Source organism: Vigna unguiculata, chromosome 2, assembly GCF_004118075.2.
Source record: "Vigna unguiculata cultivar IT97K-499-35 chromosome 2, ASM411807v1, whole genome shotgun sequence".
Lineage (NCBI taxonomy): Eukaryota > Viridiplantae > Streptophyta > Magnoliopsida > Fabales > Fabaceae > Vigna > Vigna unguiculata.
The window spans coordinates 8,050,378-8,076,040 of NC_040280.1; the positions used below are offsets into that span (position 1 = coordinate 8,050,378).

The 25,663-nt window shown below is 35.8% G+C and overlaps 1 protein-coding gene across 1 annotated transcript; it reads left to right on the forward strand.

The window, feature by feature from the left end:
- Positions 1-239: 239 nt before the first annotated feature.
- On the forward strand, positions 240-5,867 carry LOC114173040 (uncharacterized lipoprotein syc1174_c-like). The gene is made up of 9 exons (XM_028057237.1): positions 240-381; positions 480-614; positions 1,136-1,252; positions 1,452-1,580; positions 2,542-2,718; positions 3,053-3,193; positions 4,637-4,822; positions 5,016-5,087; positions 5,445-5,867. The coding sequence occupies exons 1-9, from the start codon at positions 280-282 to the stop codon at positions 5,589-5,591; spliced, it is 1,206 nt and encodes a 401-aa protein (XP_027913038.1). The 5' UTR covers positions 240-279; the 3' UTR covers positions 5,592-5,867.
- The last annotated feature ends 19,796 nt before the right edge of the window (positions 5,868-25,663 follow it).

The window sequence follows — 25,663 nt, forward strand, 5'->3', positions numbered from 1 at the left end:
GCTTGATACACAGTAGAAACCACAAAAGACAAAATGAGAAATTTGAAAAATATAAGGGTACAGGAGGAAATTATAAGGGTGATAAAAGAAATTTGTTAGGACTTAAATGTAAAGCCTTTCGTATCAAAAAGTTAAGAGGTAGTTTTTTGTTAATTTTGGTAAAATATGGCAAATTTTGTAAAAACGAAAGGAAGTTGCATTAAAAGTGTAAGAAAAATACTGAATTCATACTCAGAACATTTTACACAAGTTTTTTTTGTTGTGTTGAGTGTGGTGAAAATGGCACTCACTCACACCCTTTCAACTCTCTCTCCGTCACTGACCCGATACTCCAACTCCAAACCAAAGCTTTCATGCTCTCTCTCTTCTCAAGCTTTCAAGGTCTCTCTCTTTCTCTGTCTCTCTCTTCTACTTTTTTGTTGCTCTAAAAAAGTTAAGAAATAATAACCAGTGTTGTGTGGTGTTTGAGAATGATGCAGTGCAAGAGAGAATACACCACCGTGATGATAGTGCCCACGGGGATTGGCGCCGCCATTGGAGGTTACGCCGGTGACGCTTTGCCTGTAGCTCGCGCTCTGTCCTCCGTCGTTGATTGCCTTATCTCTCACCCTAACGTAACCCATTCTCTCTCTTTTCATTCCACTCCTTTTTATCTATACCATTCATATAAAAACATCCATTGTTTACTATTTTATCCTTCAAATAATTTCACCATTCTACACTTTCGGTTTTTTGTTAAAGGTTAATTGCATGTTTAGTTCTCTAATTATTCCAAATTAAGTCATTCTAGTTCACTTTAATCGAAAAATTTAATTACACCTTGTCAACATTTTCTGTTAAAAATAAGATGTCACGTAAACAATGACTAAAGTTACTTAATTTTAGAAAATTAAATGACCAACTGAGCAATTAAATTTTTATAAGAATTAAAATTCTACATTTAACAAAAATAGAATTAAGCAAAAAATTATATAGATAAGGCACAAAATCACACCCTCTTCACTGTACTTGTTAAAAGTTCTACAACAACAACCAAAAAAATATTGTTAAGAGAAAAAAAGCTAAGTGCATGTTTATGCAATCTTGTAGGTTAGCCTGTCTTGAATGATAGAAAAATAAGATTAAAATTTTGCAGGTGCTTAATGCTGCAATGCTATACTGGCCGATGCCTAATGCGTTATACGTTGAAGGTTATGCTCTTGACCGTTTTGCAGAAGGATCGTGGGCATTACAGCCCGTTCACCAAAACAGGGTATCACTCAAACATATGTATATTCTTTTTTTTTTTCTTTGATACTGAGAGGAAAGAAAGAGATATGTACATTATGAATGTGCTCCATCAATGACTAGTTTATGTGATGCATTGTGTGCTGAACCTTGCATGTTGCTTTCTTAGTCATGCTATTTCATTCTGTTTAAAAGTATGTACCTAATTTTATCTTGTGAAGCAGGTGGGATTAGTTCTTGATGCAGGAATAGAGGAGGAACTCCGGGTTCGCCATTTACAAGTAGCTGATGCTGCAAGGGCTTCCCTTGGATTACCTGTCGTGGAATATACTGTCACAGACACTCCGTTGAAGGTAATAAATCATATTGTATTAACTATCATAATGAAATATAAAGCATCCATTAAACGAGTTGAATCCTGTCACATGATGGATGTAGCCGACATCTCTTAGTGGGACAAGGCTCTTATTGTAATGAAACTTAAACCATCCTATATTTTCTGCCAATTTTCCATTCACTAGACTTGTGTTTGCTGATAAAGTCTTAATGTTTGGACCGAGTGATTTGGTTCTTAAGCCAAAGGTTTTTTCTACACTAAGAGAGGCATGTGAGTGCTGTTGATCTTTTGGGGCATCTTGAAGTCATATAAAGCATGTGATGTTCCGCAAAAAGAATAATTTTCCATTTTGCTAGATTTTGTTTTAATTTAATCAAACCAGTCTGTGTGACAATTGCTTATTTTGGATCTGGCAAGGGTTGAATTTTTGGTGGTAGGATAAATTCTATGAAAATCAAAGTTATAGGATCTGTAGTTGTGAACATTTTACTATTCTATGTTGTGCACTAGAAAGAAACAAGTAACACAAGAGTTTTAACTGGAGGAAACCTTGCCAGTTTATCTTATTGTTGTATGCGTTATATTTCTATATCTCAAAGTTATAGGATCTGTAGTTGTGAACATTTTACAAGATATTCTATGTTGTGCACTAGAAAGAAACAAGTAACACAAGAGTTTTAACTGGAGGAAACCTTGCCAGTTTATCTTATTGTTGTATGTTTTATATTTCTATATCTCAATTTTTTTGGTCTAGTTAAAATTGGAACACTTTTTGATTCATTTCAGAATTCTTATTCTTACCTTTCAGACTTGATTATTTTTTAAGCTGGAGGTAGAAGTCTTTATGCATGCCTAGTCTATAATTTCAAGTATCTATTATCATGATCTGGAGCTATATAAAATGCCTAGCCAAAGTTAGGGTGAGCGTTATCCAATTTAAACCCTGAATTTGACTTGCATAGCATCAAATTTTACAGGTAGAGAAGTGGGTTGATCCAGAAACTGGCCAATCAACTGGAAGGATTAAGCACCCTGATTCTTTACTTAGAGCTGTGAATACTTTAGTGAAGAGGTCAAAAGTGAATGCCATTGCTGTTGTTGGACGTTTCCCAGATGATGAAATTGATGATGTAGATGACTATCGGCAGGGAATGGTATGACAATAAATCTAGAAGAATATAATTTGATTAATTGTGCTAGTTCTATAAGATTAAAGAAGTCGTGGATGAGGTTGTTTCTTTTTCTTGGTTCTTTCATATTCACCATATCTGTGATATTTGTTCGTGAAATGTAACCTTATTTTAAAAGATTATGTCTGCATCTTATCACTGTCCTCTAAATTCCAACAAGAATTTGTTCCTTTTTTCCTTCATTTTTATTTTGAACATTATTTTAGTCATTCCTTTGTATATTCAGCAGTTCAGTAATGAATCTTATATTTTGTTACTGACACAGTGACGTTTGCTTCCCTCTTTTTACCTTGTTTAGGGAATAGACCTATTAGCAGGAGTTGAGGCAGTTATAAGTCATCAAGTAGTGAAGGAGTTCCAAATTCCTTGTGCACATGCTCCTGCAATGTCTCCACTTCCCATGAGCCTATCTCTTAGTCCGAAATCAGCAGCTGAGGAGGTTGGTACACTCTAAATAACAGCGCATTTGGCATTTGTTTCAACTATATTAGATTGGTGGAGCTACCACTTTTAGAACTAACTGATAGGTTAAAGTATCATGTCAAAACAATTCATCTATGAATTATAATTTTAGTTATTACTTTGAACTGTGTTTTTCTCTTACCCGAGACATATAATCTTTTAAACGAGTATGATTGATTTTTTTAGTGACTAAGCAAACATGCCTCATGTTTAATTTGCTATTGATGTGATAAATTTTCTGAAGCCAGTGTTTTAATCCATTTTTTTCATCAGCTAAGAGAATCTGATATCTTATAGTTTATTGTATATTTTAATTAAGCTCAGCATATGTGTGTAGTGTAGATTTTGTAATTATGGGGTCGATAATCATACCAAAGCAAATAGTATTTAAGATTTCTAGTGGTTAGATTCTTAGTTGAGCATTTACAATTTCAATAATTTTGTCATTTATCTATGTCTGCACGTGCTGATGGGAGATGGCATCTAAGATTCAGAACTCTATACCTTAAATATATGGTACTGGTCCACCGTGTACTGTATTGGTGGACCTCACTTATTTTGTGCTTTGTGAAAATTTTCTTGCACTTTAGGATGAATATATTTTCCACCCGTTTCAATGATTCGTGCTGCTCCTTTCTTACCTTCTCCAATAGATACCGGTCGTAGGTATGTCTTTCGTGTGTTTATATGAGAATATACGTTAATTGATAAATGTTACTTAAAACTCTGAAAACTGATGATAACTTGAGGCTCTATAATAAAACTAGTAGGAAGTAAGGTGGTTTACCTAGTTCAGGAGTTCATATGTTTGTTGACTGTGAAGGTGTTAGAAATCGTCAAGTCCTCATCTGCTTTGTTGAATTTGTTTTGTTTCAAATCTCTGTCCCAAAGTAGCATTTTTAAAAATTTCAGTAAAGATGAATTTAAAAATTGTCTTTTCTTACACTGTTTCAATATACAAGAATTAGAAACTTCAATTCTAAGAAAAGGAAAATACAGTTATAAAGTAAAACGAAAATAAAGATTTGCTTATTTCAAACATGGACACAATTAACAACTAAGCCTCTTCTTACTATTAGTATTACGGTGCAAGTTTGGGTAAATGGATTAGACCTGCTCAAAAACTAATTTTTAGTTAGATAAAGCCATTTTGAGTAAGGTTGCTTTAAAGTTTGAACTGTTTACACTAAACTGTTCCTCATTCTTTCCCTGCTCTTTTTACTGGACTTTTTTTCCCATGTCATTCATTTTCAAGATTGACGTGTCCATTAAATAAATGAAGCTTAACATTTCTAGTAGGTTCTTTTTAACATTTCTTGTATTATTAAGACGATTTTGTTCTCATTATAAATTGGAGATTTCTCATTCTGCGTATTTGATGGATAATAGTACTTATGGATAACTTGCTCTTGTTAAGTAGATTGGGTACACTTTCCTACCATGTGTGCTTGCTGGCCTAAGTAATGCTCCACAATACTTGGTCATGGACTCCAAATCCTTGGAAAAAGGTTGCATACAGGCAAATGATGTGGATTCCGTAATCCTACCCAAAGATGCTTGCGGCGGGGATGCATGTCTTGCTTTTGCTAGAAATAAAAGCAAAAAGGTATACATTCAAACACATCAGCGTCTTTTTGCCTTATTTTTATTTTTTGGTTTGATTAAACATATTAGCAAAAACAACAATTATCTCCTTGTGGTAAGTTAGCTTTCATCCGTTCGGCAAATCAAACTGTCCAACTAGAATTTTGATAACACCATTATTTCGTTATACATGACTGTGTACAATTTTCTTGCAGCCACTTATAATTACTGTGGACGAAAATGAAACTGTTCTTAATGATACTGCAGACAAACTTGGTCTTGAAGTGGTACGTGATTTTTATTCTGTGAACTTGTTATTTTAGAGATGTGAATAAAAGTTAGGATCTTTATCTGTTTCATTCAAAATTCTGGAGAAATCAATTGACAAGAATTCAAGTTACTATGTACCATTTGCTCACCAAAGAAAAAAATGTGGGTTTGGACAAAAGTTAAAGTTAGATAGATGCATAAGCATACAAGTAAAATAATAACATCTCCATTTTTGGCAACTTAGTGTTAGTTTTTTATTGTTGGTGCTAAAAAGACAAAATAAAATTAACTGTAGGCACCATCGAGACAGTCAATTTTTCTTCTATTACAATTGAAATGAGAACATTTTGGTTGATAAAATTATCATTCGGCAGCTGCATGTTTCAAATTATTGGGAGGCCATTGGAGTTATTGCAGCTCACAAGGCAGGGATAGATCCATTTTCACTTAGACGTGATAAAATTCTCAATATCGGGTGCAGTTCCTTCATGTCTGTCAATGGTCACACCATTCCAAGATAAAGAATGGTTTCCTGATTAACATTTGGCCTAGTTCACAGGTATCTCTTGAGAGAGACAATTTTGTTTGAATCAATAGATTTATAACCATTCACAATATAATACACGGCTAGCATTCTCATTGAAGATATTTTCCTGATTAACATTGGAGAGTTAATGATAATATATTGCAATTGTTATTAATCACTGGAGGCAGTAGTGTATTTCAATTCTCATATAGCCAAATATGTATTTGATTCACACATTTAGGTCCATATAATTTACCTCGGTCAGTGTACTTAAAAGTTTGGTTTATTTGTGCCTATAGCTTTATGTTTTTTATGATTTCATTCAATACTTTCATTTTATTGAAACATTTTTGTTCCTTGTATGTTTTGATGGTAGTCTCTTTGAAGAGTACATGTGGTGAAAAATTGCTGGTGTTAGTGACCACAATGCACACTACATATAGACTAAACCTATCTATTTCAGGGAAGGTACTGAATGTTTTAACTTCTAACTATCCTCTAATGGTGTGGGTCAGATTTGAGATATATACCTGAATTGGTTTAATGACAGGTTTAGCACTCAGTACCATCTGATTTCAGACCTTTATTTGGGTCTCTAAAATGTTTAAGCTTTATTTGTTAAACCTGAAACAGTTCAAAGCTTTACAGGAGGAAGATTATATAGTATCTACTCCTTGTCAAGCTGCGATAAAGGTTGCCCTTTCCATCATGTTAAAGTTAGTATCTCAATTTTTTTCACTTTCGATTGTGTATGGTAAATTAACTTATTTTCAGGTGCATGAAATAAATAATTCTTAGTAATTTAAGTAACACATAGGATATGGGCTTTGAAGGTTGTCGGAAATTTGTACGGCTTATTATTATTATTATTATTATTATTATTATTATTATTATTATTATTATTATTATTATTATTATTATTATTACAGTAGATGACTCACTAGGTGAGATTAAATTATAATTTTTTCCCTTCATTATTAGCAGACAATTAGTTTTTTCAGTGGCATTAATTTAGCAATAGAAAACTGAGGTAGTTTTCTGTAAAGAAAAGAACAATGACGTTTTTCTGCCACAAGCAAGGTATAAAGTTTTAGCTCTTTTAATCAGGTGTTTTACTTTCGTGTACGGCAACGTTAGTTAAGCTATTGATTTCTTCTTCTAGGCTATTGCTTCCAACACCCCCAATTTCTACCTGCACCCCGACAATTTTCAGAATTCTAGTTTTGAGAATAAAATCAGATAAGGTGATTCTGAATTTCTGTAATTGTATTATTCAAACTGAAAATTGAATTGCATTTATATAGGAAATGAGAGAATAAAAACCTGTCCCACCTTCACGCAAATCATGGGTGATTTCCTAACTAAATCATGAGCTAAATCTTAGCTTTCACTCTACTCCCGATTGAATAGATCAACAACTGACCTAATTTATTGAAACTCAAAATGCTTAATTGAAAACAAAACTGAAACTAACAAATTAATATGTGCTCTTCCTGTCGTTTATGTCTCCAGCAAAACCAGTGTCTGTATAAACAACTATTTTTGTGTTTTTGTGCCCTTTCTTGAAGAATATCCTGAATTCAGTATTGTCTTTTAGGTACCACAAAATTCTTTTGGTTGTAGACCAATGTGTTTATGTAGGAATGGACATGAAAATCTGCTAATTAAGCTAACTTCATATATCAAGTCTCGTCTGGTTGCAATCAAGTACATAATGCTTCCAACTAATTGTTGAATAAAGTAGCATCCACTTTAGTCCTTCTATCATTTCTAGACAACTTTATTCCTGAAACAATTGGATTCTTGACGGAAATACAATTCTTCGTGCCAAAACGAGATAACACTTCCTGAGCATACTCCATGTGCATTCTGTAAAATTTCAACTAAGAAAAAAAAATCTCATTCTCCCTAGATTAGTTGATAGGTATATTCAATATTAACACGACCAGAAAATGAATAGAATTCTAGCTATCTATTCAAAGTTTATGGAATCAAATAAAATAGAGCAAAACAATCCCAAAGAGAAATAAATTCCTCTGAGCCCTCACCAATTCCCAACCTCCCCCATCCTTCCCCGTTTTCTCATTATATTCTCTCTCCTCTAACTAACCCCACGATCCCCCTGCCACCTCAGCCAAATTGTTATTACAGAATCAAGTATGTGTGCTCGTGGGCTCCCATGTGATGGGTTTCCACTTATTCCTCTCGTAGACTTGGTGTAGTGTCCTATTTTGCCCTCCCACTCCTTCATTCATATCATCACCTACCCCTCGAAGAGTCACCTTGTCCTCAAGGTGAAGTTCAGGAAAAGATTCTCGCATCTTATTCCAAGATTCCCATGAATTTTCACAAGTTGGTAGATTCCGCCACTTGACTAACACTTCCAGAATGTGGTCTCCCTTGCTCCTGATCACAAGGATTTCTTTGGGTTGGACCTGAAGCTCTAAATCTTCATTGATAGACGAAGGTAGCGGCTGGACAACCCCTTCCTCAACCACCCTTGGTTCAATAGAGATACATGAAACACAGGGTGAACTCTACTATTTTCGGGCAATTTCAACTTGTAAGCTACCTCGCCTATTTTCTCTAGGATCTCATAAGGACCATAGCATCGTGGACTGAGCTTTTGGTTCACTCTCCAGCCAATTTTTTTAACTTATATGGTTGTATTTTCAAATAAACCATATCTCCCACCTTATACTCCACTTCCCTTCTATTTTTTTGGCTTGCTGCCTCATCCTATTTGGAGCTCGCACCAATTGATCTTTAAAAATTGCCAACAATTCATTGCGCTCTTGCAGCATCACTGTCACCTCTTCCATGGACGTTGTTGGTATATCACCTCTCACTACTGGAGGAGGGTCTCTTCCATATAAAGCCTTGAAGGGTGTCATTTTGGTGGATTCATGGTAGGTTGTATTGTACCAAAATTCAGCCCAACTGAGCCATTTCAGCCACTGTTTGGAATGCAACCTTGTCATGCACCTCAAATACGTTTCTAAACATTGAGTCACCACTTCAGTTTGCGGATGATAGGCTAAACTAAAATTTAATTTAGTGCTTGCAAGCTTGAATAACTCAGTCCAAAATGAACTCATGAAAACGCAATCCCGATCAGAAACAATGGATTTAGGGAACACATGCAACTTTACCACCTCCTTTAAGAACAATTCAGCAATGTCATGTTGGGTATCAGAGTACTAGCACAAGTACTCACAACTAAAATAAAAGATGAAAATAAAGGAACAAAAATAGATAATAGGCAATGAATTTAATTTATTCAAGGAAAGGAAAAATTACATCCTGTTCTTAAAGGACCGAGGTCTGTAATCCACAAATCAACCAAGGGTCTTGTACGTCTTCTGGGGGCCGGTCTTCTTTCGTCAAAGGGGGGCTTGAGGGCGGCGCAGGGGACCTGCAAAAGACACTCCGATGCCTAAGTCAGCACTGGTGATGTCAGGGTTTCAGAGAATAATTAATGCGTAATGAATGCATGGGATAGTGTGCTATTTATACCTTTTTACCTGTGGGTCCTACCTGGGATGGGCTTTCTGGCCCAATACTCCTTTTTAGCCATTCTTGGATCTAGTGTAAAAGTGGAGAATTTACCAGGGGGTCCCTCAGGTCCTTCAGGTGTTGGCGGCGTCCGGTGCTCGGCCATGAGATGCGTAAAAGGGGGCTTTCTTTTGGGAGGGTGCCTTTGGCGTGGGAACCGGCTGTCGGGCTTCGGTATGCTGGCCGCGTGGTTTAACAGGGGGGGTGTGGTGCCAGGTGGGGACCGTGTTGTCCATATGAAGGGGCTCTTGTGTGGTAAGCGGCTCTGCGTGGTAGGCGGCCATCGCGCTCTCGGATGGCTGCCTGGTTCTGTGCGAGGGCGTCTCTGTGAGGTAGGCGGCCATTGTGCTCTCTGATGGCCGCCTACTTGGGTATGGTTGGGACACATCCCATTTTCTCTAATCACAAGGAGAAAACAATGACAACACCTCTCTTGGAAATAGGAAAAACTAATACAAGGAGAACCTTAAAGGAGAAACTAATCTTCTCTCTTAGAGGAGAAACTAATATTCTCTCTTAATTCTTCTCTCAAGCAAATAAAGCAAATGGAATAAGATGGGAGAGACTTTGGGATGATTTCTTAAGGAAACACTGGACTCCTTTTATAACATTAAAAGTAAGCCCCAAAGTAAGTTCCCATCGATGTGGGACTTCTTTTCTCACAATCTCCCACTTGAAGATTTTGATGAAATTAATTAAATCTTCACACCATGCTTTATTCTCTGCCTTCATGTTGCTTGTTCTTCTGATAAACTTCAGTAGGATCGAATCCATGTAGACTTCATTGACACATAATTTTGATCCTCCGAAACACAATGCAACACTTGAGGTTCCTCCTAAGGACCTCTTGTTAATACTTCACTGCTCTCCACCAAACCCGCCATGAATCTACTAACCACTCCCACCTCTTGTACACATCATAGCATTCATAAGGCTGTCCACCACTGATGCACTCAGTACTCGAGACTTCTCCATCCTCTCCACTTCACTGCTAGGACTCATAGTGAGGAACAATTGATAGAAAATGGGGTAGAAATTGGTTTGCAATCTTGCATGTTGAAGCGCCACAAGATCATCAGTAAGTATTTCTTCTGAGAAAGCCAAACCTTCCTATCTATTTTGTCTCGATGAATTTGCATCCCTGAAATCCTTGTTTGATGGTTCCAAGTCCTTCTTCTCATACTCTCTAGCCAATTTTGCCTTCAATTTCTGGATTTGAACTTTGTTGGGGCCTACCTCCAACATGTCATCCACATACAACATCAATGGTCTAAACACCCATTCTGATGTAACCGAGGCTTATGAAGGAATCAAATTTGTGGTACGAACACCTGAGCGCTCTCTTTAAACCGTACTGAGATTTGTTCAACCATGCAAACCAAGTTTTCTTGTTCTTTAACGCCTTCTGGTTGGTGCATCATTTCATTTCTGCTTAACAATAACCTTATGGGTAGTGGGACCCACAGGTGGTACCCTTTCACATTGTTAGCATAGCCCAAGCACTTAATTTTCCCCAGTTTCAAGCTCTACTCGTGCTTTGGATTCCTTGAACTGGTAACAACACATTTGACTTCCTCTTGACGTAGTACACCCACAATCTCCTAGAGTAAACTTTGATTCTCCTAGTGATAACTCTGGTGATTCCCTTACATCAGAATAAACCAAGTCTTCTTGTGTTTTCCTTTTTCTAGTAGTCAAACTAGCAATCTGCAATCTATGACTACGTTTGTTGGCTTACCACATAGTGCTCGCGTAGAGGTAAAATTACCTTCTTTAGCCCGAGTAAGAGATTATGTTTTGCCTGGATTTGCAAACTTCGCTCTGACTTATACCCAAGTTTACGATGTCACGTCAACACCGCTTCTTCTTGACTTGTCGATGCAACCATTGCATTAGCATCCTGCAACGTATCTCCCAAAAGCACATACACATCTGCCATGATCTTTTGAGCTTTCATGACTTACCAGATCTCTCCTCTTCTTCACAGAATATCTTCGTCCTCTGAGGTATTTGCCATACAACCTTGTGACTTTGATGCGTCAGAGTTCTTTCCTCCATTCTTCAAATGCCAACAATCTTTCTTTACATGCCCTCTTTTGCCACAATGGTAGCATTTGAGATGCTTCTTACTTTGACATCTATCATCAGACTGACTCCCACTAAATCCACGTTCTGTTGATCTACCTCTCGTCATCACCAAAGCTTATATTTGCCTTGCACTTTCCACCATATCCTCTTTGTTCTTTCGCTTGGATTCTTCTTCAAGAACAACTCCAGCAACATCCTCAAAGTGTAGGAGGTTAACAACGTTGTAATTTGTAATGTTGATGATAAGCTGATCATACGAATCAGGTAAACTCTGTAGTAGAAGCTCCGCATGTTCATTTTCAATTATGTTGAAATCTGCCGCTGAAAGTTGTGCAAACAACGTATTTAGATTGTTGATGTGGTCTGTCACCGATGTGGACTCACTCATTCGAAGAGTATAGAGTTTTCTCTTTAAGAATATTCTTGTGTGAAGTGACTTAACCTCGTACAGGCTTGTGAGAGTATCCCAAATCTCCTTTGTTGTAGTCTTTTCCGCAATGCTGGATAAAACTGCATCTGCCAATGCTAAGTGCAAATTTTCTATAGCATTGTTATCTATTTCCTTCCATTTTTTATCTGTAATGCCCTCAGGTTTTTCTTCAATTGCTTCTAGATAGTTGTCCTTTCTCAAAATTGCCTTCATCTTCAATTTCCACAATGAGAAAATTTTCCCATTGAACCTCTCTATCACGTATCTTGTTGTCATGGCTTTAAAACCGACTTATGCACTTCTCACTATGAATAGTATTGTCTATTGTAACAATGAAGGCAGGTCGTGAACCAATGCACCAGGTAATTTCCAGGAAAGAGAGGTGGGTCACTAATGGACACGCTTAAGTACCAAGTCTTTCCTAGCCAGAATTTTCCAAGACATGCACTTTCACACTACCACACTTTATCCACTATCACAACATTATTCTAATGACAATAGTAGCAGAATATAATCACACGAACCAACAGCTCTGATACCACTGTTGGGTATCAGAGTACTAGCACAAGTACTCACAACTAAAATAAAAGATGAAAATAAAGGAACAAAAATAGATAATAGACAATGAATTTAATTTATTTAAGGAAAGGAAAAATTACATACCATTCTCTCTAATCACAAGGAGAAAACAATGACAACCCCTGGAAATAGGAAAAACTAATACAAGGAGAACCTTAAAGGAGAAACTAACCTTCTCTCTTAGAGGAGAAACTAATATTCTCTCAATTCTTCTCTCAAGCAAATAAAGCAAAAGGAATAAGATGGGAGAGACTTTGGGATGATTTCCTAAGGAAACATTGGGCTCCTTTTGTAACATTAAAAGTAAGCCCCAAAATAAGTTCCCATCAATGTGGGACTTCTTTTCTCACACGTCCTTTGCTGTGTAAGGGTTTGTCAAAGTAAGGAAATGGCCATATTTAGTGAAACGATCAACTACGACCAAGATAATGTCCTTGCCCCCAATTGTGGGTAACCCTCCAATTAAATCCTTGGAGATATCGGTCCAAATCTGTTTTAGAATAGGGAGGGGTTGCAACAACCCTACAGGACTCACAATTTCATACTTATTTCTTTGACACACATCACATTTCTTCACATAGTCTTGTATGTTCTTTCTTGTTCCTTCCCAAAAGAATAGGTTGGAAATCCTTTTATAGGTTCTGAAAAACCCTGAATGCCCTCTGACAGCAGAATCATGAAATTCTTGCAAGATGGAAGGAATTTTAAGGGACCCCTTTGGAATGACCAACCACCCTTAATAATATAGCCTTCCTTGATTGATGTGATAACCCGAATGCTCTCGAGTCTTCATGAGTAAGTCTTGGATAATTTGTTGCAACCTCGTATCTTTCTTAATTTCTGCCTCCAAATCATCCCATTCTAGAAATCGGACTGTATAAATGGCAGCATATTGTATTTGTCTAGAGAGTGCATCAACGACTCGATTTTCTTTGCCAGGTTTGTACTTAATTTCAAAGTAAAACCCCAGTAACTTAGAAATCCATTTATTTTTCTCTTCTCCCATCAATCGTTGATCTTGTAAAAACTACAAACTCTTTTGATCAGTATGGATTATGAACTTTCTCCCCAATTAGTAATGTCGCCATTTCCGTATAGCCATGACCACCGCCATCAATTCTTTTTCATAGACTGACTTGTTCAAGTTCCTGTCAGATAATGTTTGGCTCATGTAAGCCACAAGTTGTTTGTTTTGCATTAAAATTGCCCCTAATCCTTTGTTGGAAGCATCCATTTCAATCACAAAAACCTTTGTAAAGTCAAGCACAACAAGCACGGGCACTTGTGTCATGACCTTTTTCAGCTGCTCAAAAGCTTTTCGAGCTAAGTCGTCCCACTGAAACTTGTCCTTCTTCAGCTATTGAGTTAGGGGCCAAGTTATCTTCCTATATTCTGCGACAAATTTGCGATAGTATCTTGTTAGGCCAAGAAAACCCCTCAATCCTCGCACATCTTTCGGAATGGGTCAGTCTACCATCGCTTGAATTTTATTAGGATCGGCAGCCACTCCTTGGCCCAACACAATATGGCCTAAATACTCAATACTTTTCCTTCCAAAGGAACATTTGTTTTTATTCACCACCAAGTGGTGTTCCCTAAGGGCAACCAATGGTGTCATAAAAAAATAAAAACAAGGGCAAATTTTCACAAATATGGTCGAAGGACCTAATTCATGAGTGCTTGGAATGTAGAAGGTGCATCAGTAAGCCCGAATGACATTACTAAAAACTCATAGTGCCCCTCATGAGTTCGGAAAGCAGTTTTGACTACATCCTCTTCTCGCATCCGAACCTGGTGATAACCAGGTTTCAGGTCTAGTTTAGAAAAAGTCTAGGCACCACCTTGCTCATCCAACAATTCCTCTATGATGGGTATGAGAAACTTGTCGGGTATGGTGATCTTGTTTAAAGCCCGATAATCCACACAAAACCTCCATCCTCCATCTTTTTCCTTTACTAATATAATTGGGCTACTGTAATGATTGGTATTGGGTCGTATGATTCTTGCCCCCAACATTTCTTGCACAAATTTTTCAATCTCAAACTTTTGATAATAAGGGTGCCGATATGGCCTGATATTTGGAATGTTGGAGTGGTCTTGGAGATAAATGGCATGGTCATAATCTTTTTTGGGGGGGCAGACCTGTAGGTTCCCTAAATAGATCTTCATAGTCTTGAATAAAGTAGTCAAAGTAGGATAAATAGGGTGGGGGTCTGGTACCTCTGACATGGTAGTGGATGACATGATAATACATATGTCTCCCCATAGTTTGGAAAAGCCTTCACTATCTCCTTCCATGATGCCTGTGATTTACATAGGGAAGGGTCACCTCATATGCTCTTCTTATCATCTTTATCGCTCCACGTTAAAAAAAAGTTTTGAAATTTGCTTTGACATTCCCCAAACTAGCCAACCAATCCATGCCTAACACCAAATCAGTGCCTCTTAACTCCATGAAGAAAAATTGTTGCACCACAGAAACCCCTTGGACTACTACCGTTAATTGCTTACATATTCCCCTATTTCACACCTTGGCATTCGTGCCTACCTCCACCTTATAGGCCTTTTTTTCATTCACTGTTAATTTAAGTTGCTTAACTAATGTCTGAGAAATGAAATTAGCTGAGGCTCTACAATTGACCAATATTAGCACCTCCTGCCCCCTAAGCATGTCGACCACTTTGAAAGATGTATGGGAAGTAAAGCCTTCTTTTGCAATACTTTACTGGTGAGAGGCTCGCCCTTATCCCCCTCTTCGTCACTAATCTCTGATTCGTCCCTTTGTGATCCTTCAATGAAGACAAATTGATTATGTTTCAATTTGCACACATGATATCGACCCCAAATGTCGCCACATTTAAAATAGACTCCTTTAGGACTTCTTTATCTTAATTCTACTTGAGACAATTTCCCTCCATTGGATGGTTTTTTCTCCCCCGAATCAGGTTCATTCATCTTACCACTTGTGCCCTCCTTTGGTACTGATATATATAAATCATAATTTAGTTAAATTAAATTCTAATAAAGAATAGTCATAATTTTCTTAATATATAATTTTTATTTCAAATAAAATGGTATATTCCCATGAATTTTTGTAATTTATTATAGTTTATTTTTTTATTATGTTAAATATGAAATGAATTATTTCAATTAGGATTATAATTAAATTTTATATTCTTTCAAAATATTATTGTATGTAAAATATATTTAAAATTATTACATTTTAGATAGATATATGTCTTAAAAGGTTGTCGATATGGAACAAGAAGAAGACTTTTCATCTATCAACGATGAAGACTTCATAAATGATGTCGTAGATGTGGATTTTAATATTATTCCATACCTACAACAACAATTACAATTGAGGACAAAAGTTAACATGATGATAATGTTGTGCATTATTGGATATGTATTACGTATATTGAATTTGAGTCAAATAACTACAAATACACCTAGAGACTTTGTACCCCAAAAAGAGCATCGTAAGGAGCAGTTGATGTCATATTTAGTACATACTAATCAATGTCGCAACACTATTTGCATGGGACTAGAAGCATTTATTAATTTGTGTCAACGCTTAAGGGCAATCGGGTTAGTGAAGAATGCATTTTGATCAATAGTTGAGGAACAAGTTGGTAAGTTTATGCACATCATTGAACATAATGTTAAGAATCAAAGTGTACAATTTTTCTTTTATCAATCTGGAGAAATCGTTAGTAGGCACTTTCACAATGTATTGAATGAAGTTTTGATGTTAGAATTAGACTTTTATGTTAGTCAGTCGTAAACGACATTGATCTGTATATCTTTAACAATGTCAATTCTAAGTAAAACTTTAAGGTAATCAATGAATGGGCAACAAAAATGTTTCATAGGATATGAACCAGTGTTATCGTCATCATTTACATAATTATTTGTATGAATAGGATTGCACAGGGGCCATTGATGAAAATCATGGTCGAGTAAAGGTTCTAAGATCTGATGTTGCCATATATCGAGGTACGAAAGATTGGCCAATGCAAAATGTATTTGCAACATCTGACTTTAACATGAAATTCTCATATGTACTAGCTGGGTGGGAGGGAACAACTTTGATTCAATAATTTTAAAGAATGCTCTAATTATAAAGGATCCTTTGGTCATACCCACATGTGAGTGAAATATATTTGTTAATATACCTTGGAAGTTTATGAGTTCTGAATTAGCTGTAATCATGGATTTTGCAAATAATTTTAGGAAAGTATTACCTTGGAGATGCGAGGTGTATGTTGAAAAAAACATAATTATGCCATATAGAGATGTAAGATAACACCTGAAGGAGTACAACAGATGAGATCCATAAAATCCTTGAGAGTTGTTTAATCATTGTCATTCAGCACTACAAAATGTATTGAAAGGACATTTGGTATGTTGAAAAAATAATTTGCCATTATAGCAATTGGAACAGAGCCTCGTTACTCTTTCAATACAATGACCAAGATAGTGTGGGCATGCTACATTATTCACAACTTCTTACGAAGGGTAGACAACAATGACATATTTCTTACCAGGTGAATAAAATTTATTTTAAAATTTTTGAAAAATAGATAGTAAATAACAAAGGGTGCAAATGTTCTTTTTATGTTTTTGTTTTGACCCAAATAATTTTTAATATCTACACTATCCATATTTTATTTTCTTTTATTAGGTTCATTTTAGTTTTATTTTTAATAACCAAACTTTTTCCATTTTCTTTTAAAACCATTCTCACTTTCTTTTAGAGCCAACGACCCCAAATCTTTTATTATCTACACTACTCAATTTTTTATCCAAACCTCGACTTTTTTTAAGGACCCAATAAGTTTTAATTATTTGTACCCCCATCTTATTTTATTTTTCTCTATTTCATTCCATGAGCCAACAGCCTATTGCCTTTGTTCACACTCATTCAATACTTTTTGAACCCCTTCAAATGCTTTCCAATCACAAAAATCACGTGTCATTCAAAGATTTGATTTGAGAAATGTTGTTTTTCAAGAGCCAAAGGGTAAAAGATTTTTGATCAGCATCCACACAAGTCTATGATCTTGATCTCTAGCTTACAATAGCTCACAAGGTTAAGAGAAGTGACCCTTTTCCTCAACTTTCTTCACACGCCACCGCTAGCGTTAATTACATGCAATGTTACTGCAACACGCATAGGCCGCCAACAACAAACCTCACTTCTATCACCTCTGGGAGCTCCATCATCTCCATCTTTCTCCTGAGGACCGAGGGCCTAGAGTAGGGATCCTCATCTTCCAACTCCTCCGGGGGAAACCATTTTTTCTCTCTTCCACACGTAGAACCGTCATCACACACAAGAAATAGATCCATTCCTCAATCACATACCCTTCATTATCACCTTCAACCACCCATTAAACACCGTCACCATTATGTTGACATGCGTAGCTTGGATGGTGTGTTACTTGAAGATTTGATTAAGCTTTGTTGAAGTAACTTGAAGCCATTGCTTTGGAATCATGCCTACATTGATGAAGTTATGCAGATTTAATGTTGCTCGAGTTGATCAAGCCTTTTATGCATGCCCTCTATATGGATCAATCATTAGGAAAACAAGCTTGAAGATTATAATTCACTTTGTAGACCATTTAGCATTTATTAGATGTAAACTTTGTAAATCTTTTGAAATAGTACAAAGTCAAGCTCGGGTTTCCTTGACTAACTAGATGTAGCTCAGGTTTGAGAGAACCAGTATAAAAATATTGTGCATTACTCTTTTCTCTAACCATATTCTCTTGCATTATCATTTAAAGTTTAAAGAATTGTGATCTAAACCATCTTTTCGACATTCTTGAGTGTTTTGGCATCATCTGCAATAGTGATCATGTTTGTATAACTCATTGGAACCTGTCTTGACTGATCCTTTACATTGATCTTGCTTTAAATCACGAATCTGCATTTTTGCATTTTTCCCAGTATTTGAGTCGACTGTTTTTGTGATTCAATCAATTGATTATATAAGTACTGCATCAGGTTAATAAAATTAATTGACTAACTTTGTTTTTGATCGATTGGAAGTGTACAGTCTGGAGGTGTTTGCATCCTTACTTGTTGGTTGGTTGGAGAAAATTCCAGAACAGGTGTTGAAAGCTCTAATACTAGACCTGCTAAAGAACCTGCTAGAGCCTCAAATGTTGAACCAAGAACCTTTAACCTCAATCTAGCATTAAAGTTCACATGTGTTGTGATGGTAAAACTGCATAGATTTCAAGGGAGCCTTAATGCAGACGTAGGAAATTACGAAGCTACAAGGGAAGAACACAATGTCGCCCTAAATGTTACACTTTAGCTATCGACGTCGGTGTTTCTCCCTATGCCCTTTCCCTCCCCCGACATGGGTTTTTTACCTCTCAATTTTCCCCTCTCCACCCTCTCCATGCGGAGACTATAACATTGCTTAAGTGGCTAAAGGACACCGTAAGAGCCATGAAAGCCCAAGCCCAACAATATCGTCAACAACAAATGACAAGTTAAATTTATGTTTAATTTTCTTTAATTTAGGATTTAGTTTGTTTTATTTATTGAATTTATTTTTATTCTTTTCATTTGATAGAAATCTGATACAAATACATGCGGGAGGGGAAGGGAGAGCATCTAAGAAAAAAAGCCAAAAAATTAAGTTTCTTGTAGATTGCTGGAAAGAGTGTAACACCCCATTTAAATAATAACTTTAATTTAAATGAAATGCCACACAGATAGAAAATTAGAGACAAGTCCTGGAGTATAAACGTTACTCCTTACAATATCCAAAAATGCTAGGAGAAACTAAGGCACACCATGATGCCAGATACAACCAAGAATCCAAGGACTTAACAAAAGTTAATAGAATACTAAAGAGCAAAGCGTACATGGGCCATAGCCCTAAAGAAAAGCCCAAATAAAACATGAAGTCCAACCTAGGTAGACTATGCAGTGGAATCATCTTTTCCCCGTTGACCTCGAGTGCCTCTCGCATCTACTCACATCAATGAATTGATGATTATCGCAAAAAGAGAAGGACCACATACAAGACAACCAAACAAGCAAAAAGGGTAAGCTAGAGTAGAAACAGTTTATCAAACAGTCACATGATATTACACAATCCAAAACAATATTCATCAACCAATCATGTTATGACTTCTCAAGCAATACACTAGACTCAGACTCGACTCATCCGGATTACATATAATCAGGTCGGATTCAGCGGATGCTTGCACTTGTGGTGGATACCTCTGCTCACCCCCGAGCTATGTGTTACAAGTGTTATAATGAATCAATTCCCTCACACACAAGGTTAGCCCTTAATGAGTTTCAGGCCTCTTGCTACTCTCACCACAGGAGTCAGTCCGCTCTAAGTGAGACTAACTGACTCCTTAGAGTGTCAGGATGCAACCTTACCTTGAATCCTTACCATACCATATAGATGGGGCACCACCATGGACTCTCACTAATAGGGGCCATGAAATTACGTCCCGACCACTGAAGCACCACCAGGAAGTCTCACCTAAAGACTTGTGGATTTACGTACTGATAACATACCAATCACATTCCAAACAAACAAATAATATTGATCATGCATATAACACCTCACGCCATCCTTTGTAACCCATCCTCATTCATATTCCATGTTGATTTCATACCATCACATTCATCCCAATTCGGGGATATAGAACTTCACCTCATACCAATACCATGCCATCAATGTAACATTATTGTTCATACCGAATTCATGACTGCATATATAACCAACCATTTCATTGAAATCGCAAGCCAAGATTTATCCCAAACCCATCATCCACAATCCATGAATCACATCACTCATGCATGATCATTTATCACATGCTTTTAATATAACAATTAGATTCAAGCCAATAATAACCATTCAAGATCAGAGAAACAACCAAACTATAGCGATCTTGCGATAAAAATTGCTCTCATTAAAGAGCTCTGATTCAAGATCAGACCGGTCAAAGTCAAAAGCTATGTGTTAAGGATCAGCTATTAAAATATCAGCTCGATCCAACGGTTAACGAAGTAGTAACTTTAATTTTACGAAAAGTGTGCAGTGTTGTCAACAACACAAATTCAGTGACCTTGCGATAAAAACTGCTCTCACTACAAAGCTCTGATTAAAGATCCGACGGGTCAAAGTCAAGAATTATGTCTTAAGGATCAGCTATTAAAATTTCAGCTCGATCCAACGGTTAACGTAAATCGTCATTTTACGAAAGGTGTGCAGTGTAGAAAAATAGTAGCGCCACATCAATCAAACATACTTGCACACCATACATTTTTATTCGACCAACAACCTCATTCAAGCATCACAACTATACAACAGACCAAAAATTGGCAAAATAACTTTAAAAACATAAACCCTAGCTTCCCTTACCTGGAAAGGGGTTAGCAGAGGACTTCGACACCCGAACCGTGATGAACAGTAGCTCAAGGAATAGCTTTGAGGGCTGGAAAATAGTGGAACGAGCTTAAAACGAGATCATTAAGACAACCCTAGTTGAAACTACGAAGAATGAACAGAATGGAACAAGAGCATGAGTTGGAAGCTGACTTACGAAGAGTAGAAAACTGGTCTAGGCTCACTTGATGAGAAACATTGGCTGAACCCTAGCAGAGCTTCGCAGCTGCTCGAAGAGAAAGTAAGAGTTCTGTTTTAAGAAGATAAGCATAGTGGTTAGGGTTAGGGCAGTTTAGGGTTCTTGGATCCCCTTTAGGCCAGCCCTAGGCCCAACTGATTTGGGGCATCCTTTTAATTAAAGGCAGAAAATAAAGTGGGCCTTACAAAGAGACTGTGTAAAAAGTGTAAAAAGATAGTTACGTATGCCTTACTTGTTAAAACATTAAAACTTTGATACTATTGGCCGAAAAGTATAAAAATATAATTACTTCCATTTTTCCTATCATATGTGAATTATGCCTCGGGGATACATTAGAATGTGATTTTATTAGCGGTTAATTTACTACTTAAACTAGTAATACCCGTGCCTCGGGAATATATTAGAATGTGATTTTATTAACGGTTAATTTACTACTTAAACTAGTATTTGACCTGTGTGTACGCATGGATTTTTTTTTTCGGTTAATTTTGTTAAGAAAAATAATTAACTTTATTATATTTAAAAAGAAGATATAATTAACTCTTATATGTATCTAAATAAATTATTTATATGATATAATTAAGTATTATAATTATATATAGTTATAAATATAAAATTTTAATAAAAAGTTTAATGATATAAGAAAAAGATAAATAGTTAATTATGAGTATTTTTTATGTAAAAATAAAATAAAATAAAATAATCTTAATATTTGTTTTTTTATTTTAAAATAATATATTATTAAAAGTATAAATAATAATAACAATAAGAGTAATATAAATAATAATAATAAAATTAAAAAATAATATTTAGATATGATTTTTTTTGTTTTAAACTATAAATTGACACAATAATTAATTAGTGATGTGTAGGAAACAATATTGTTATATGATTCAAACGAAGGATGACGACATCGTTGTGGCGGCCTTAGCTAGAGGGAGGAGACGTGGCCAGTCATGGTGTGTCTTAGGAGTGCCTCGCGCAGAAGAAGAAAAAGAAGCACGACGGTTGTGGACGCTGGTGCGGGTTGCCTCGTGTGAAGTGAACAAGAGGGCAACATCATCACCAGTGTAGCTTCTAGTGTTGATCAGTGTTGTTGTCAATGGTCCTGGTGACGACAGTTGTGTGGAGTTCGTCGGAGTAGGGGGCGATGACCTCTGATTTTCTAGCACCGCACCTTTGGAGGGAAGAAGAAGGTTGTCTTGGCTTCTCTGTTTTGTTTGAAAAAGAGGAACCCAAAAGAAATATGGTGATGATTGGGCTTGGATTCGTTTTGCTCGTGGCACCCTTATTCTCATTTTAGCACCTTTAGTTTTTTTTATGTACTTTTGTTGGGCTTTGCTGTTTTATTTCCTTTTGTTCACCCCACATGTGATAACCTAGCACCTCTCTATTTTTCTTTGTTGTTTTTGGGCTGTTTGTTGTGTTGCTCGCTGCACCCCACATTCACTACACACCTCACAATATTTGCTCACTACACCATGCTATTACTACCTCCACACCCCTTATTGATTGGGCTCATTTTTCTGACCTGCTTCTTATTGCATCCCACTAATTACTCACTGCACCACTCGTTGCTCCTTTTACTAAATAAATTTAATGAAATAAGATGAAAATTAAAAATAGTTTTCTCTTTCAATTTTTTGTGCTTATTCGGCCGTTCGCGTCATATGACACCTATCTTCAAGTAATTAAAAAATATCAAAAAATTACAATTTTCAAAATATAAAAACATCAATATTTTTTGAACAAACAACATTTCTTAAAGAACTATGTAACCTTGATTTCTTAGTTTGAAAGAGAATGCGTAGGAGCAAGGTCAATCCTTGTCGGACCCAAAAAACCAAAAAAATATTTTTGTTTGTTTTGTATATTTAATTAAAGGTACTACCTCCAGGCATACATTGTAGGATGTTAACGTCTTCCCTACGCATAACCGACTTCTGGACTTAGAATCCAGTTTTCGTAGACCATGTCTAATTTTACAATTTTCCATAGTTTTTTCGTAATAAACTATGGTGGCGACTCTAAAATCTCTTTTTAAAATCGTTTCTTTTTGGTTTGTCGTTCCGTTGCGATTTTAATTGCAACAATCGTAAAATTGACTACAAACATGGGTGTAACCTTAGGGATGAAGTAGCAAATCAAATGTAGAGAGATCATGAAAACATTTAATGTGTATGAAAAATTTACTTTGAGAAATTTAAATTGTATGGAAGTTAGTATTTTATGTCATGAAGTTTGTTTGTTTTAATATAAAAAATGTGTTATTTTTCTTTATATCATTGCATGATTTTATATGTCTCATAGGCAATCATGAATAGGGAAAAGGGTATTGTCTCATACTCATTTATCGACCTTTTTGAATTCAGAAAATGGACAGAGGATATGGACCTTTGACTCTTGTCTGTTATGGTATATGAAACTCGATTGGGTAATAGGGTCGACAAGAATTAGACATCCCAAGCAAACAATAACATTCTTGAAAATCTACACCAGTCTACTTTGGTTCAGTTAAATAAGAATAATATCAAAAATAGACAAAATGTGCTTAAGGATAAGTGGCATAGGTCCATGACTTATTTTAGTGGGTTAAGTGGATTTTCTTGGAATGATTGAACCAAGTGTTTCGAAGCTGAAAATGATGTTCAGAGTGACTTAATAAAGGTAATCTATGAACCTTAAATTAGTTGTAAAATATAACTAAAAACAAAGTGTTTGTAAATACTTTATTTTGATTAGTCAATTTCAGGAGAAGCCAAACATTGCAAAATGAGAGTGAATTTGATAAAACATTATGACCTAGTGGAGGAGTTGGGGGGTCTGATCACGTCATGGTGGCCATGTGCAGGATCGTCCGTAGAGCAAGACAAGAGGTACAAACGCAAATGTTCATTGCATATTTGAATAACCAGATGGATTACATCCTCGACTTACCTGAACTTCATAAAATGCCATAACCAACACCATCATCACTTCCCCATATGGATTCATATAGCCCTGGACCGACACAATCGATTCCATATGCACCTTTTGCACCATCTAGTGGGGCACCATCATCTAGGAAATCTAAAAGAAAATCTCCCATGGTTGATGTCTTTGACTCTCAAGTTACATCGCTCACAACACGACTAAATGGATTCATGGAACACCTTAGCAGAATATATGTTCACTTTGAGAAACCTTCGTCCTGTGTTGAGTGACAAGTGGTTGTGTATGAAGAACAAATAGTGGTAGTCAAACAAAGAAACGACATACTCTATCATACTTCAACATTTCAACACGCGGAAAACGACATATTGAAAATGTTAGCAGCAATGAACATTACCAAATGATCAAATGATGGAATAGTACTACGCTTCGTTGGAATGAGTTAATGATCAAGCAATGAACATCATTCCTTATTAAATGACTTGTTAGAATTCCCACCTCGCTTCGTTGGAATAAATTGTAGACGATGACTGAAGGTGGTGGTACTTCAGATAGTGGTTCTTAAAATTTGTTTTTTTAGTAATTAATTATATGTAATATTCTATGGTTTAGTATCATACGTTGACATTGACATGTTTATTGGCTTTGCATATATGTATTGTTGTACTTTTCTATTTGTAAATATTAGTATGTTGTAATGACTCGTGTTATATATTTAAGGACTTCTTATATGTATTATAACGCAAACAATCTATTATGGGATATGGCTTCGTCTTCTTCAAGTAAAAGACAAAGAAATGGTAAAACACGTACGAGAAAATCACATGCAACTCCTGATAGTGATGGCAGTGAACAACAATATGCTAATGGATTGTAGTAGATGAGGTGGTTCACATCATCAGCTTAGATGAGAGAATATAATGCCCACTTCTTTGAATGTGGTTCTTCTTCTACAAATCGGGGTTAGAGTTCATACAACCCTTACTTCATAAATCCAGGATATCCTTCCCAATTCGACATTGATTGAGAGGCAAGGATTGGACAACATTTACACAAAACTGCAAAACATGGAAGATTAAATTGATTAGACATTGTTAACTTTAATTTATTATGTATGTATTAATGTTTTGGAAAAAGGTTGTTTGACACCATTTGACAACTTATATAAGGGTAAGATAGTCTTCACAGAAGTTAACTTTTATATTTTTAGAAGAAAGAGAAAGTAAATAGTTATGAGGAGTAGTGTCAAATGATAGTAAAAAAAATGGTGTCAAAATATCAATGTCCTAATGTTTTTTACTTTGCGTTTAAAACTTATTTCAATTTACCATGTACGTGGACAATTTTTATTTACTATATCAAATTTAATATATTTTTGGTTAACAATAATTTAAATAATAATATAAAAATTATTATTTAAGAAAACATACTTGAAATTTATTCCTACAATTCTCTTATAAATTTTAATTTTATTTTTGTAATTTTTGTAATCAATAACAATTTCAATTTAGTTTTAATATAATTTCCACTACTTCAATTTGAATTTATATCAAATTTTTATACAAGGGCAAATTGATAATCATATCTTTTTATCAAATAAAACATTTCTTTTAATCTATAACACTCATCATATTATTCGCAAACTTTTCCTTCCAAATTCTTCATCTATCCTTTCAAATTATTTAATTCAAACGACACCATAAATTCTCTCTCGTCTCCCATGTCCATTCACTCACTCTCTCTCATATCTACTCCTCACTACAAACACTACCTAAATTTGTGTTTGTTTTGGAAGTGTCCACTATTCACGCGTTAATGTGAGGATAAATTTGTGATTGTGTAAGTTTTTTC